This window comes from Parasteatoda tepidariorum, chromosome 11 (assembly GCF_982258835.1).
Source record: "Parasteatoda tepidariorum strain Cologne lab strain chromosome 11, Ptep-v5.0, whole genome shotgun sequence".
Lineage (NCBI taxonomy): Eukaryota > Metazoa > Arthropoda > Arachnida > Araneae > Theridiidae > Parasteatoda > Parasteatoda tepidariorum.
The window spans coordinates 96,814,674-96,831,311 of NC_141765.1; the positions used below are offsets into that span (position 1 = coordinate 96,814,674).

Here is a 16,638-nt window from a genome sequence, read left to right on the forward strand (position 1 = left end):
ATATCTGTCTGTACACTCTCAAGAAAATGTTTTACAAATATTTAAAATGATATCTTCTTAAACACAGTTTCTCTATTTTGAGTTATAAAGGAAGTTCTGTTCAAAAATTGTGAGCACCATTACAAGGGTTGGTTAGTCCCAATGTTTGATCCAGGAGTTGTCTTGTCTTCTGGGTTGGGTTCAAAATTTACAAGAAAACGTAGTTAAGCATTGATGGTTGTAAACCTGAAACTGGGTTGACTGCTCAATGCTTAGTTATAAAATAAAATATGAAATTGTGCTAAAGATAAATGTGTTGAGTTAATACTATCTTTATTGGGAGAAGAGGATTGTACCAGTCTTTTACTCAATGCTGTACAAATCTCAGAATCCCTTAACACTAAATTTTTCAGCTACAGATTCATTGGAGATCATGGCTTTTCTTTGATCTTGGCATTGAATATGAATGTCCTCATATTTTTGAAATCCATACAATTTTCTAACCATTTTAATGAAAACAATATTAAAAAAAATATGTTAAGTTATATTATTCAGAAGGTGTAGAAGTAATTATAGTAAAACATTGTTTGCGCACATTTTTAAGAATTACTATAAAATAACATAAATTGATTATATGATGACCTTATAGGTTAAAAAGTGATTAATCCATTTTGCTCAAGTAATGTTCTGCAATTTCTAAACAATTAAGTTTTCCTTGCAGAAATATGTTGCAATAAATATATATCTTAGGAAATATAAATCTGCTTTACCTCTAAACTATTATTACTTTTTACAACAGGGTCCACACATAATCAGTTTGTAGCAAAATAATAAATATCTCTTATTAATTTCCAGACTTAATCTGAAACAGAAGCAACTATGTCATTTGAAGCTTCTAAATTATGTTGGCTAACTACTTATAAGGTAGCATTAGTTTTCTTTTGTTTCTACATTTATTCTTAAACTTTTTTCTCATAATGTTTTGTCTCTTAATTTATGTATTTCTAAAGAAGTTATAATGAGTTTCAAAAATTTTAAAGTGTCATTTCATGTTTTATTAAAATAAAATTTTATTCTTTTCATTTAGCATTTTTTCTCTCTGTGGCTTAAAGGCAATTAAACACTTGTTTATGTTACTCAACAAATTATTTCTGCTTTTTTATACTAATATTTGTACTGATGTTATAATATGTTATCATATCTAGAGCCTAATACAAGAATAATCAATGTCAATATTTTAAAATTAAATAAACTAAGGATTTAAAATTCTTAAAAAAATCTTTTAATTAGCACTACAAAGTTGAATTATATAACTTTTCTAGTCTGACTTTTAAATTTGAATTGTTTGATTGTTCTTATCAATAAAATTTAGCCCTTTTCTACTGAAAGACACATTGTCGAAAGTTAATATTGATATATACTTTTGGGTCTAATTGTTAATTCAGTGTTATTGTTAGTTATACGACTGCTATGAAAATAGCGTAAGAAGTAATTAAAAAGAATTTGTTCTCTTCACTTGCCAATCCCTTGTAGGATTTAGCTATATTCACAGTAGCTGAATTATGAACATTTATTCCTTTCGAGAATAGAGGAACATGTTAAATTATTTTTATTTACTGCAAAAATGTAAATGACTAAAAATGTTTAACCAAATTTTGCATTAAATATTCCTCTATTATTTTTTGTTTTACTGGTTACTCTCATTTTGAGCCTCTAAGCATCATTATTCCAATCAAATCGTTACATATTTTTTCCTGCTTTACATTGATAAAAAATGTAGAAACAATTTATTTCTTGAGAGAATGTAGGCAACTTAAAGTTTAAGAAAAGGCAAAATTAATACTCTGAAATAAAATAAATCTCAAGTACGGAGCACAAAAAGTATTCACCTTAAATATCTTATGATATAACGATGATACAAAGATCATTGTATTTCATAGAGAAATGTTTAATGTAGCCTTTGGTGTTTGATATTGTAATTTAAAATATTTTCAGTGCTTATTGTTTAGAATATCTAAAGTGTGCCCCTCAAGATAGCCGCAGTGGCTCAGGGATGAACCGGGTTTGAATCCCAGTAATGGCTGGTCAATGCAAATTCTACACCCGGCTAACACCGACCACAGTGCTGATGTAAAATATCCTCAGTAATAGATGGATCATGGGTTATAGTCCCTTTGCTGTCAGGCTAACCGTGGGAGATTTTGTGGTTTTTCTCTTTATGTAATTCAAATTCAGGTTAATTACATCAAAAAAAGTCCTCCACGTAATTTTCTCCCAATACTTGATCCAGGAGATCCCTTTTCTTCTGAATTGGGATCAAAATTACAAGGCTACGAAGTTGAACATTGGTAATTGTAAACCCAAAGTTGGGTCCAGTGTTCAACGTGGTTATAATGCAAGATAAAATATTCACTATGTTCTCAATCGATGCCATCTCTCATTCAAATTTTTTTATTAATCAAAATTTAACAGCTATAAAGCCAATAACATTTAATCTTTGGTTATGAGTTAGGGCTTACATCAAAATCGATTGCCACGGGGTGGCTGACTGTTACAAATAGTGATTAAAAACTTGTTTGCCAGTCGCCACCTTTTGTTAAAAATGTGAAACATGTGCACTTTATTATTGGCTTTGTTTTTTTTATGTAAATATGGAATTAATATGAATATTCATAACACTTAGGAAATTTTCTTCATTTTACAATTGTAATATTTACCATATTTTGAGAGATGCTTTAAAAGAAATGCCTGATATTATTATTTATTGACAATTTTTAACTATTCGAAATTTTCTATTTTTTAAAAAGTTTCTACTGTTAAAAATGCTACAACTGGCTGTTGCCATAGTTTTCTAATTTTGCCCTATACCATCTAACAACTCCTGAATATTTTATGCATATGGGCATCAAGAATTAGAAATTATATTGCCCTGCATTTCCTAGGTTTGAAAAAAAATTTAATTTTTTAATAAAATTTTAATTTTGAAAAAATTTTCATTTAGATAGAAATATATGTCTAGGTATGTAAATATTTTTTTGCATTACCATCAATTCTATTAAAAAGAAAACTTTGTACCAGAGTAGTGCAACTTGTAGTCCTTAAAAAATTATTGTATTTAATTTTTAAAAATAATATTGTTTTTATTTCGTTCTATCAGATTTTTTAGTCTTTTTGCAGCAATTGGAAATATTTGTCTTTTAAGCTAAAATATTTCTTCAAAGTAATAATAAATGAAATGAGTTGTTTTATTCTCTTATCTTTTTCTTGGCAGTGATTTAGATATGGTTTTTTATCAGTGGCATGAACAAAAACTTAGAGAGCCTGACTGGTGTGAAAATGAATTTGACAAGTAAGTGTTCTCTTTATTAGTTTTTAATTTAAATTCAACTTTTTTAAATCAAAAATGAATAAACCAGGTTTTTAATTTGAAACAATTTTTTTAAATTGTTTGTAAGCTTTGCAAAAGTTGAAGCTATTATATCCATCTTTTTATACATCCCGATGTGTTTTTATTTTAAGATTAGACTTAGTTATTTCCTTGTGCAACATGTTCTTCATTTTTCTGGATATTACTTTATTATTCAACAAAAAAACTGCTTGGTTGCAAATTTGTAAAGAAAACTTGTGTTAAAGGTATTAATATTTTAGTGTACTTTCATAAATTAAGTTACATGGCTACCTATTTTCACTGAAATGAAATTAGCCACTTAGGGGGAAAAAACTTTTTTTAAAAACAAAATTTCACTTCAAATTATAATTTAATTATCTAATAAATATTATCTTGACAAAGTGTTATAAAGAAAGAAACCAATATTTGCAAATCATCTATGTTTCTTTTTCAGATTACTCTTTCGCCAAGTATCGATATTTGTTTTTTTTTTTTTTTTTAAGATAAATTTTTTATTTGAGAGTTTAAGTTTTAAGCAACTTCGATGTATTCTTATTTACATTAAATGGTGGTAAGAATATATGTCTTGTAGCCGTTAAGTCCCAGTTTTGATGCGACTCTTTCCAATTTTTCAATCAATCAGAAAAATGATTGTTTTTTATTTAGTTATTTAAAGTATATAAATTAAAGCAAATGTGCATCAAATTTCAGTCCCACAGTGGACTGATTGTTAAAACCCAGCAGATCACCGAAGTCAAGCATCACTGGCTATGGTCATTGGTCAGAGTGTGGGTGGGTGACCACTTGGATCATTCTGCATAGGGACCGACGGGGTGCTGTATTGGTCCTCGTTACTGCTCTACCGTAAAATGCTCAACTTCGCGTGCAGATCGTCGGGCTACCGAAGCAGGGGTGTCGTCCGCTCTGCAGAGGATCAAAATTGTGATGACATGTCTTCGGATCATCCTCAGGGATGTTTCCCACACCGTCGCCAATAGCCCATTGTGCAGCTCTAGTGCAACGTAAATGAACTACAACAGCATAAAATTTTATTTGGAATTTAAATTTTTTTTTATTCAAAAAATGTTTTAGTTTTTTTTATTTTCAATCGAAATGCATAAACTATTTTAAAAATGTATTCATTAACTTTAAACTTTGTTCTGTTGTTATATTATTACTAATTAGGAGTATTGTTAATAAATAAAAGTGTACTTTCTAAGTCAGATTTCCTGTTCAAATCAGAAAATAAACTTTAATTTTAAGATTTAAAATGGATCTTACATAAATTTTTAAAAGAGAAACTTTGGTCTCCATATTCAGTGAAAATTTCACTTATTTAATTTTTTCAAATAACTTTAAAATATTTTCAATTAGAAAGAATGAAAAGCCTTTTATAAAATTTTAAGCTTTATTTTTCTTTTTTTTTTTATCTATACTAATAAGGATAAGGCATTTTTAGCTGTTCTAATTTATTCTTGCTATTATTTTCTTTAAAAAAATCAGTTGTGGTGTTAATATAGATAAATTTTTTCTTGGATTGTTATCCCCGAAGAATACATAAAAGAATTTTATGGAAAAAAATAAAGGGCTAGTGAAATATAGGTATTTTAATTTTTTTGGTTACTTATATATACGCTTAATAATGTTTAACATAGTAGTGTTCATTTATGTCAATATAATTTAATATCTTTTGTACTTTTATTCTGTTAGATTCAAGAATTTTCAAAATCACTATTTTTATTAAATGCGATACTATGCATTGGTATATAATCATAATAGAGGATCTTATCATAAATAGAGGACCTATCATAAATAGAGGATCTTATCATAAATAGAAGAAAAAGAATTTTTTGAATCTGCTGTTATAAATAATTTGAAAGAAGAAATGTATAAATAATTTAATAAAAAGAAATGTAACTAACTACATTGATATGTTGATAATTGAGACTGTAAGAACTTAGTGTTAACTATAGTGTTCAGGGTGGCCACCCACCTGGAAAACCTGGAATTATCAGGGAATTTTTTTATACTGGAAAAAATCAAGGAAATTTGGATAAAAACCTGGAAAAATCAGGGAAGTTTAAAGAAGAGCTGGAAATTTTTTCTTAGATATTTTTTAATTTCACTAATTTAAATTATTTACTAATTTTCTTAATTTAAATTATTTCATCCATTATACCCACATTTTTTAGATGGAAATATATCTCCAAACAGTTAAAATGTCATCCACTTAGCTTGCATCAAAATTTGCTCCATTATATCCCTGTTAAACTAGAATGCCACATAAAATTCTCCCATGGCTGCTAAACAAATGTAGAAACCTTTGATTTCTATGGAGACTATGGGACTGTGCAATTTAAGAAAAGCAAAGATTGTGCTGGATGTGCAAGAAGGGGCTAAGATATTTGCTGCTGTTTTTAAATTCTGTCTGTGGGCTGAATCCATTTATGGCTCAAGTTTGTTCCGATGCTTTGGTGGTAATTTTTTTCTATTTTGACAAAATGAGTCAAAATGTTTTTGTATTTTTAAATGAAATTCTCCAAAAATTAGTTGGTTATAATTTAATAATAATAGATTTTATATTGCACTCTTTTTCTGAAATCTTTTGTACTCCCATTCAACGAAATCTATAAATTATTTTTTCTCAGCAAACCAACCAATCTCACATTTTTTTTACAATCACTAACAGCAATGTTTGTCGACAAATTGTTACAATTGTTGCATTAATGCTAATTTTTTCTATTTCATTTTAACCTTTTATTACATATTTTAATTTTTAAAAAAAGGTTCTTTTTAGAACAAATAGTATTTTAAATAAAATAAAATTAATAAATAAAATAAAATAATCAATAAAATTTTTAGAACTTTTGATTTTTGATTCAAAATTCGAATTGTACAGTTATCACAATATCGAAAGTTCGTAAATGTTGCTTGTATTCCAGAGATGATATTTCCAAAACTATCTCTCCTTTTGCCATAAAAAGCTGATACTGACTAAGTAATATATAGGAAACATATTAAATGATGTATAAACATAAAATATTTTTTTTTTTTATTCATATGTGTTTAGTCGTAGGAAGGAGAATGAAACTTAGTGTTTTAGTTGTGTGCTGTACAAGATTCTAATTGTTGAAACACAAAAGCAATTAACTATGCTAAACGCTAATCTAAAAAACTGTGTGTTTAGATTGGAATTCTCTAAATGTCTGAATTTCAAGTAAAAAAAAAATCAAAAAAGTATAAAATTTAGGAATTTTATCCTTTTTTTTCCTATAGTGTATAGAACAAAAAATTAGACAATTTCACATTTGTAACATTTATTTTTGTATACTGAATCTCTTAAAATAATGATGCTAATTCAAAACAACATTATATAACTATTAATTGGAAATTTTAAGATTTTTACCTGGAAAACGTGGAAAAATCAGGGAAATTTAAAATCTGATTTGAGTGGCCACCCTGGTTCCTATCTATTACTTTTTTTTTTCCACACGGTCGATCACTTCACTAAAACAAATTTCCTCAACTACTTAGGAAAACAGTTAAAGGAAACGAAGGTTACCCACAAGATAGCCAGATCTATCACAGATGGAGATTCATGGTGTTCGATTGATGTCAGATGAAGAAAATGAAGGGTTGATGTACAACATGCTGTAGTGCTTAGGTAGAAGTGCTGAAATACCTTTAGTAAAATATCACGTTAACTACTAAGAATGCTTTTGTTTCTTTAAAGAAAACATTTAATAATTTTAAACATTCGTACCAAATAAAAATTCCTCTTCCAAATTCGAATTTCCTCCCTCGAAATTTCCTTCCGAACCTCGTTAACGCAAAATTGGCGGGACTATCATAATTATTTATGTTAACCGAAGTTCATCTTATCCCATACATTATGAAAACAATTTATTATGTACTATTAATACATATCATGCACTACGCTTATGTGCCAATTAAAATGTACAATTTAAATACGCTACATTTTAATTTAAGTACGCTTATGTACAATTTAAAATAAGCTTAAAAATTTTAATAACTGTATTTAACTATTTTACTTATTTGCCCATCTACTACTCCTAACAAATGTGGATAATGGAAATAGCATTCCTCAAAAGGAATAATTGGCGCATTATGCACATGCTTCTTATCAGTGTTGTGACCTTTCATGTAAAGCAATATTCAGAAAGAAATTTTCATGTCAAATATTCTGTAAAATTATTCAATAATTTATTGCTGACTCATGGGACCAAACATATATTTCATGTAAAGCGATATTTCACCCTAAGTGATTTCGGATTAATGAGGTTTGACAGTATTTCCTTTTTTTCATATGACAGAACTTTGATATTTATACCTTTTTCGTTCATGTGGGATATGATAAACACAAAAGAATAACAGATATTGTAGTCAACATATTTACAACTAACTTCGTAACTACCCTTGGAAATTCTCTTAAGTTCTACTTTAGAACAGAGAATTCCTTTTTTGATTCTAGTTACTGTTTTACCTTTTGCCTGGCAATGTATTCATGTCATGATGTCTTATAGTAATTGTCGCTTGTCTTGATGGTATTTCTTGATTTTATTCATTAAGCATCAAAAATATATCGTAACTGGTTTTATATATTTACTTTATATATTATATTTAAAAGTATAAGTTTTATATATTGTATTCAAAACTTAATTTTAATTAGCCTGAGCAATTTCAAGAAGATTTGTTCTTGACACTGCTGCACCTACTCCATCACTTAGAGCTAAAGAATGGCTGAATGGAAAAAACAGAAATCCTATTCTGATATCCATGTATGTAGGTATGGTAATAGTCATTGTATGTTTTGTAATAACTCCTGGTAAAAAATGAAAAAAAAAAAAATTAACTGCATAGCTGCCAGCTTTCATGAGAAAAGATTGGAGGATTCCTAACTTTTGGGGAAATCTTTTTTGCTCATAGGAAATATTCAAGTCTTACAAATTTGTGAATTTTTTTTAACAATATCAAAAACTTTTACATTTTTGCAACTTTTATTTTTATTTTATATATTAATACAAATTCTACGTTACATTTTCATTCAGTTAAGTTTTAGTAAAGGTTTTAACTGTGATTTTTATTTAATCAAGCATTCAGATACATTTTTGAAGCAACAGATTTAAAATACCACTTTATTAGACTAAGCAAATTTTTTTTTTCTTTCTAAGAAAAAATTGTCTGCATGTATGTAGTGCATATAAAATCTTAGTTCTGTTAGAATTTCAATTTTGTCTGGATTTTAAACTCATTTTTGGTTTACTTTGAAATAACAAGGTAAATCCCCTAGTTACTCCTAAATGTTTCCTTTTATTTCATGTATTGTGCCTTGTGAAAACGTTTTTTTTAAATTTTGTAAAAAAAAGTGATAAAACCAGCAGAAGTAAACTCCTTAAATTATACTTATATATAGATATTTTGTGTGAAAAGATATAAATTGATTTTTCAAAACACAAGAAACATTTTTAAACAAATCTATATATCATTATCTCTATATATATTCGATTTCATTGAAGATATTTAGAGATATCACTATTGGCAAAAAATATCTAAATTCACAATTGTAAATATTTTGTAATTTCAAAAATGCATTTTCGAAATGTTTCAAAGTACTCAGTCACTTTTTCAATGATAATATAATTAAAAAAAAGAAAACTAATGAACTTTTCTGAAATACAATTAATTAACTTTAAAAAAACACATCTATGTGAATCACATGTTGATTTCCCTCTGTTTATTAGTTATGAATTAAAAGCATGTGTAATGAAATATTCTTGTTGCATTTTGTATTATTTTAAGTGTGAAAATTTATACATTATTTAAAAAGTTACTATTTTTTACTATTTTTTTTAAATATTTTTATTAGAAATATTTACTAATGAAAAAATGGATTAAGCATAATAAAATATGTAATAAAAAAGAAATTAATTTTTAAATTAATGAAAGTTATTAAAAAAATTATGTATATAAGAAACTCATTCAGTTTTGTTTTATCCATTTCAATGTTGATAAATTTAAAATAATAATACAATTTACATAATAATACAATTTTATACAATTGAATATATACATCCCACTCTAATTATAAAAACTGAATTAATAATTTTAGTGATTTAAATAATTAGAGTACAAAATAAATTATTTCTGCATGAGATATATGCTCATATTTCTAAAGTAACTTGATTAATTTTCTTCAGTATTTTGTAAAATGGTCTGAAAAACTGCTTGCAAACTGTGTAATTTTTAATTTTTCTTAAAAATATATTCTTGAACCATCATAGTTTTTTGCAAATTTAAGAAGGGTTTTTATTATAAATATATATATATTGTCTAATTTAAATATGTTTAGATTTTGGCTGTTTTATTTTTTAAATATTTCTTTTGTCTTAATACTTCTGGATAAATAATTTAATACTACTATATTTGCATTACTTTTTTTTTGTTTTCTTTTATTATTTAGATTTCTTTTTTTTAATTTCTTACGGCTTGTGTAAATAAAAGCTTTTAATTTTATTTTGAAAATTCATTTATTTTGTAGATGTTGAAAATTTTTATTTTTTATTTTAGGTAAACTTATTTGTTTGATTCTTGTACATTTCCATTGTTTTGCAATAATTTGTTTATAATCAATCTTTGAACCAAGTGGAATATTTTTCTAACTTGTTTCTAAAATTATTTAACAAGAATTAACTTAGAAGCTGGAATTGCTGACATGCGTTTTTGAATACTTTTATTTTTCCTTTAGGTTCTAAAGTGGTTATTAATTTGATATTTCTTAATTCGAAATATATTCTATATATTCTTCCTAATTTATTTTTTAAAAAAAATATGGTATTTTAATTCATAAAGAACAGTTATTTTTTATATAAGTAATTTTCACAAGATTCTTAAAATAAGAACATTACAGAATCGAACTCAGAATTACAGAATGTTTTTAGATTCGATATTCTTTTTTTCTCTTCACTAAGAATGTTCTTTTTATATTGACAACACTTCAATATTTGAAGAAGAAAAAAATTTCTCCTATACAGCTGTAAAGTTTTACATTTATCTAAAGTTTCTTATTCTCCAGGTTTACGGTAAATTTTAGTTAAATTTTAAATAACTGGTAGGTTTTTAGACTCTTATTAAAAAAAAGAAAAAACATTTGAAAAGGTTTTTTTTAATTTTTTTTATATGTCTTAAATACATTTTAGAGAGGGATGTGAACGCTGCAAATAATGACATTTTTTAATTGTGTTATATTTGTGTTACTTATTATAATATTAATTACTTGTAGGTTTCATCTTCACTGTGTTTCTTCTTGCAATAATTCAACTGCTGGAAAACCTTGATCAACTTGAGTAATCATGAAACAACCTGGGAGAGAATGAAAAATGCTTTGAATACCTCTGCAGTAAGTTCTAAATAATATGAAATTTGTAAATTTCTGTATTACATATACACTTTAGAAATCAATTGTTCCACAGATAACCTAGGTGATGTACAGATTAACTTGAGTAACCTCCTTTTTAAGTACACTTCAATAATTTTCTTTTCAAAATCCATTCAATTACTTTTGTAAAATTGTACTACTGTATTATTACATACAAAAGCTTCATATACCATTTACTTGTTGCTGAACTTTATTCAGTTCCCCTTAATAACATGCTCAATATTCACTATAATCTGGTACAAAACAATTTTTCAATTGATTATATAGAATCAATTAATCATTAAAGCACACAATTTTGTGCTAGTTTACTTCTGCAAATGTTTTAATATTTTACAAATTATTTTGGGTTCTTCCTTAACATTTTAATGAACATTATCTGAATCTAAAAGTCATTCTCAGTCAATTAGGAATTCAGCTCATAATTAACTTAATGTTCATATTTTTTATATTAAAATTATAGATTAAATTATACAAATCAATGTCTAGCAATGTAGAAACTTTTAAAACAAGAATTTAGTTACAGTTTTAAATTGCCATTTCTTTGGAAAATGTAATTACTGTTTCCTCACATAAATACTTTGAAAACACATTAAGAAAGTAATTACCTTTTTTCTTATAAATAAATAATATTTTAAAATAACATAGAAAATATTTTAATTGATATTTCATTGAAAAGTAGTTTTTTAATTTTAGTATATTTTATGCCTATGCAACCAGTAAACCTTTAATGACTTATTTTTTATGTTAAAAAGAAATTGATGATGTGTGTCATTTTTAAGTGTTTTGTGTATTATGCACGAGTTTGCTGATCCGCACTTTGTGGGCCACTCAATTCTGTGGTTAATCGACAGTTTACTCTACAGTTAACAAGCATCAACAAGTAACTAAAATTGAAATTGCTAACTTTAGCTTTGTGTATAAAGTTTTTTTCCTTTTTTTAAAGGAACCAAATATTTTTTTATTATGTATATAATAATAAAATATTAATAATTAAAATATTCTAAATTCTTTTGGTGCAAAAAGAAAGAAAAAGAATATGTTAAGCAAACTTCAGATTAAAATTATGAAAACAAAAATACATTAAGTTTTTCAGCTCATCATTTTTTTTTAACAAATTTTGTTTTAAATCAAAACTATCTGTATTCATAAGTTATTTAAACATGTTTAGATAAATTATTTTAACTTGTTCTTTTTATTTTAAAATTTTGTATTATATTTACTGACTATGTTCTTATTGTTAAACTATATCATTCTTATTTTAATGTTGTTTGAAATCTGACAAAATATAAACAACATATGTAATTACATTATTAAATTAAAACATATTAAACACATTAAAAGTTTTTTAAATAATTAAAAAATTAAAATCCCTTATTCAGTAATAAATTTCCCTTTTAAGTATATTTTAGGTTGACACAGTAATTAAAAAACAATAGTTTTTCCTATTAGTTGTAAAGCAATTTTTTTTTAAGATTAAACTCTTGATATAGTGTATAAAAATAAGTCATTATAGTTTGTACAAATTAATTTTTTTTTACTCACTTGCAATTTACTGAAAGAAAGCTGGAGGGACAGGAATTACCCTCAATAAAGTAACACATAGAGTTTTTAAGATCAAGTGAAACTTATATACCATAAAAGAAATGATACTGCAATTAAACTTTAATATTCTTTAGTGAGAAATGTTATTTGTAACCTAAGACAGGGTACATAGCATTTTTAAAAAGTGCTTAAAGGTGCTTATTTTTAATTTACAGTTTTTAAATGCCTTTAAAAGTGCTTTTTTTATTCAGGGTTTGTAAAAGGTGCTTAATGTTCTTTCTTTTAAAGAAAGATTTTTTCTTTGCCCTATCGATTGTTGTGATAAACTACAAAAATGCATGATTTTCACAATTTTCTCTGCAATATTTATCAGATACTAATTATTTTATCATGATTATATAAAGTTTTTAATTTTTTTATTAATTGTATTGATTTTTTGTTTATATATTAAGAGCTTTAAAAATAGAAAAAAATAATTTTTATTACTGCACAAATCATAATTGTGATCTTTTTATAGAAAGTGATTAAAGATATTTTTTGAGCGCTTGAAAAGTACTTAAAAGGTGCTTGTTTTTTGTTGAAAAATCTGGCTACGCACGTTTTATCTACTACGTTTAAATAAATGTGTTTGTAAAAGCCAAATTACGGGGAAACTTCAAATCTTAGTTTAGTATAAATATTGAATTATTTTTTATTCTATTGCCTTGAAATCATTTTGACTATTTATTTATTTACTGTGATTGTAATTATTGATAAGCTTGCTAGTGCTTAAATCTTTATTTGAAAAATTTTAATTAAAGCTAAGGAATTAAAATATTATTTGTCTCCTAAAATCTTAAGTAATATTCTCTCGGTACTTGAAAAATGGACTAATTAGAATCTTAATTTCAAATTCTGCTTAATTTCTTTCAACATAGTACAATTTTGATATCCTAAATTTCTTGGTACAAAAAAAAGAATTAAAATGCTTTAATTGCAAATAAAATTAGTTAAATTTAATATAGTAACTAAGTAATGCGTCAAATATCAAAATAACTTTCTTTTCTTATTATCCATCCTACAAAATGTATGTCATACGTATATAAAAAAAGATTTTATTCATGAAAACCATTTATTCAATTAAAATTTGCATCATCACATTCTTGTAAGCTTTTGTTTAATAGTCTTATATAGTTTGCTTTAGAAAAACATGAGATTGAAACTTAAATTTATGAAAATGTTGAATAAATTTTTTTTTAACTATACCCTTTAGGTTGCCCCCCCCCCCAATGTTCTGCTCAGGCTTGAGCCACTATTAAAATAATTACTTCTTTTTACTTTTGTATTAAAATAACTACTTCTATTAACTACCACTAAAATAATTACTTCTATTTACTTGAATAAATTTTATAAAAAATAGAATAGTCTAATGTTTTGATATTTAACAATACATCATTTTATTAAAAAATGAGCAAATTTTAAGTTAGTCAATTTGTATGATTTAAAATAAGTTGCTCTCAAAAATATTGTTTGCATATGTGCATTATATAATGCTTAAAAATTAAATGTTTTATTTTTATCTGATAAAAACTTGGATTATTCTAATATTTTCATTATACAGTTGTTCATATTTGATCTCAAGCGTTTAAAAATTTTCCTATGTTCCATTAATAAAGTGTGTTGAAATATAAAAGCTACTGCTGTGTACTTTCTGTTTTTAAATAATTTGGAATCTAGAAATAGTGTATTTTATTGTTCTTTTTTGAAAAACTTTAATTCATTTAAGTCGAGCAAATTATATGTTTTTTAGTTTACTGTGTGTCTCTTTTAAAATTAGTTTGCCATTTGTCTGCTGTTCCAAAAAATCTCCGTATTTTTTCTTTAATTTGTCCTTGGCCCACTACAAAGCCTCTATTGTATCACATATTCTGTTTTCCTATGTTTAAATTTATTTTTTCTCGGATGCAGTCTATTATTTTCAAGTCAAGATAACCGTTAATATTATTCTAAATAAAATAATAAGAAAATGTTCTAATATAAAATTATAATAACTGTGTATTTTACTCTTAAAATAAGCTTATTTTACAAAAAAGAATGACCTTTAAAAGAAATGAATGTGGTGCAATAATAGGGATTTGTGAGCAGAGCCACCAAGTTTTCTTTTCTTTTTTTTTCTCTTAAAGTTTGTTTGAACATTAACTAATCCTACATTTTTATTAGAAAAACTTTTTGTTACACTTCTAAATTTAAATATCCGTATTCAAGCACTAACTTAAGTGGATAGTTTTTATTCCGCAATGATTTATGTCAAATATTATAAAACCATTTAAATGACTGGTTATTTTTATTTTTTCATGTATGTTACATATGTTTAATTGAAGTGTATCAAAATCAGGGGAGTTACTATATAAAGCAATAACTTAATACAGTATATATACATGGTGCTCAGTAAAGTTCAAGTGCCTGTGCACTCTTTTAACTTTTGTTTTCAAACAGCTGCAGCTTTTTAGAGGTATCTGCAGCTGTTATAGTGTCTATGTATTGTAAAATAGCTATGTACTACATGATTATATTACTTAAAATGCTAACTGGAGATTTGTGTTCCTATCTTAACAGTGGCACGAGATATGGGAAAAATTAATGATGATGATAATAACAATTTTGAAAAATTTGTGCGTTTGAAAAAACCCAAAAGAAAAGCTCTTTGAGTACTTAAAATGATCACAGTACTGTAAAGATTGCTGAAAAAAATGTAGCATAAACCAAACATCAAAAAAAAAATTTTATTATAAAGAAATATTATCTTAATAATTCATAAAAAGTTGCATAATATGTAAGCTGGAAGGTGTGGAGGGAACTTAAACATTATGTAGCAAATTAAGAACGGCTTAATAATTTTTTTTATGCCAAATCGAATTGAATCAAAACCTAAATGAATAGGATAAACAATTTAGTAGTTATAAGGGTTATCATGCATAAAAGGTTTGAATATTAGTTAAACCTATTTGCACATAAAAACCCTTATAACTTCCACACTATGAAGCATTCAGAATTCAACAGCGTATTTGATAGCAATACCTGAATTTTTTTATTTAAATATTAATTTAGAAGTTTTTACAGGTAAAACTTCCAGTTTTGTATTCTTGGCTCTTTTTTTTTTTAATCACATTCAGAATAAAACAATATGCAGAATATAATATCTCACGTGTTTAAATAGCAATTTTGAACTCACAAATAGGTAAAATTGTAATTTTTATTCTAAATTTTAAAATCTATATTTGAGGTTTTTTTTTTTTTTTTTTTTTTTTGATTTTTTTTTTTTTGATTTTCAAAACCACTTCTCTAGACTGCTATGCATTAAAAAGTGTAAATCGAAGCTTTAAGCCTTTAAAACTCTTGTCTACTGCTGAACACATTTTGGACTGTTTGGGTTTCTTTTGAGAATTTTTTTCTTTTTTTATTTATTTCATCATTGACTTTTTGAATATCTTCAAATTTTGGTCTAACTCTAGCAACTTGGTTTGGATTTAGAACAACTATTTTAATTATTTATTTTCTTTTGATCATGTTCAATTTAAAGTAAATGTAATATACCAGACAATACCTCACTTGCTCAGGTAGCAATGTCAGATGCTTAAATATTTATAAGTCTAAATTTGCATTGTTTTTTCATTATACCACATCAACTTCTAAACTTTTAGTTTTATTGATTGGGATTCTATTTCTTTTCTTCGATTTAACATGAATGGATTCATCAGAAACAATACCTCCTTTGTCTAGATAGCAAAATTTAAGTTTTGCACTACTCTGACTTCTTCTGTAAATTTAAGATAGTGGCAAAGCTAACTTAAAATATCTGCATTTTGCGTTAAAATACGACTTTTGTAACATTGAACTGGTTTCCTCTAAATGTTTCCATGTTCTTCTATTTTGAAAGAATGTTCCTAGATTCCTAGTTTTGTGATTAAACGAGTAAATATTATGTAAGTACTCATTTTTCCAAACATAAAAGTTATTTTAAATTTCATTAGCTATGGTCTGATCCTTATAATTAATATCATTAGAAAAAGAAATTATATCTGTATATAAATGAATGTTCATGTAATACTCTTAGTAATTTCAACTAAAAATATTTAAAATTGCAATTCGAATCAAGTTGTAGTGTAGTAGTCAAACATGCTTGCTAACTCTTATAATATTACACACCCGCCAAATCTCTTGTTTTTTAAGGAAGACTCCTGTATTTTACGACTATCTCCTGTTTACCTGTGTATTCTCAAATTTCTCTGTACTT

The 16,638-nt window shown here is 25.8% G+C and overlaps 1 protein-coding gene across 10 annotated transcripts in view; it reads left to right on the forward strand.

The window, feature by feature from the left end:
• Positions 1-16,638, forward strand: part of LOC107440383 (uncharacterized) — a 106,310-nt gene that overhangs the window by 68,699 nt on the left and 20,973 nt on the right. For 3 of the 10 annotated variants that reach the window (XM_087154583.1, XM_087154588.1, XM_087154589.1), the window contains 5 exons: positions 835-903; positions 3,251-3,328; positions 6,902-7,031; positions 8,058-8,174; positions 10,668-10,784. The exons of 1 other annotated variant lie outside the window; for it this stretch is intronic. In XM_087154583.1, coding sequence (XP_087010709.1) covers positions 835-840 — 6 coding nt within the window. In that variant the 3' untranslated portion in view covers positions 841-903; positions 3,251-3,328; positions 6,902-7,031; positions 8,058-8,174; positions 10,668-10,784. The remainder of the gene's footprint in view (positions 1-834; positions 904-3,250; positions 3,329-6,901; positions 7,032-8,057; positions 8,175-10,667; positions 10,785-16,638) is intronic. 6 more of the 10 variants (XM_087154584.1, XM_087154591.1, XM_087154592.1 and 3 more) reach the window with 4 other exon arrangements.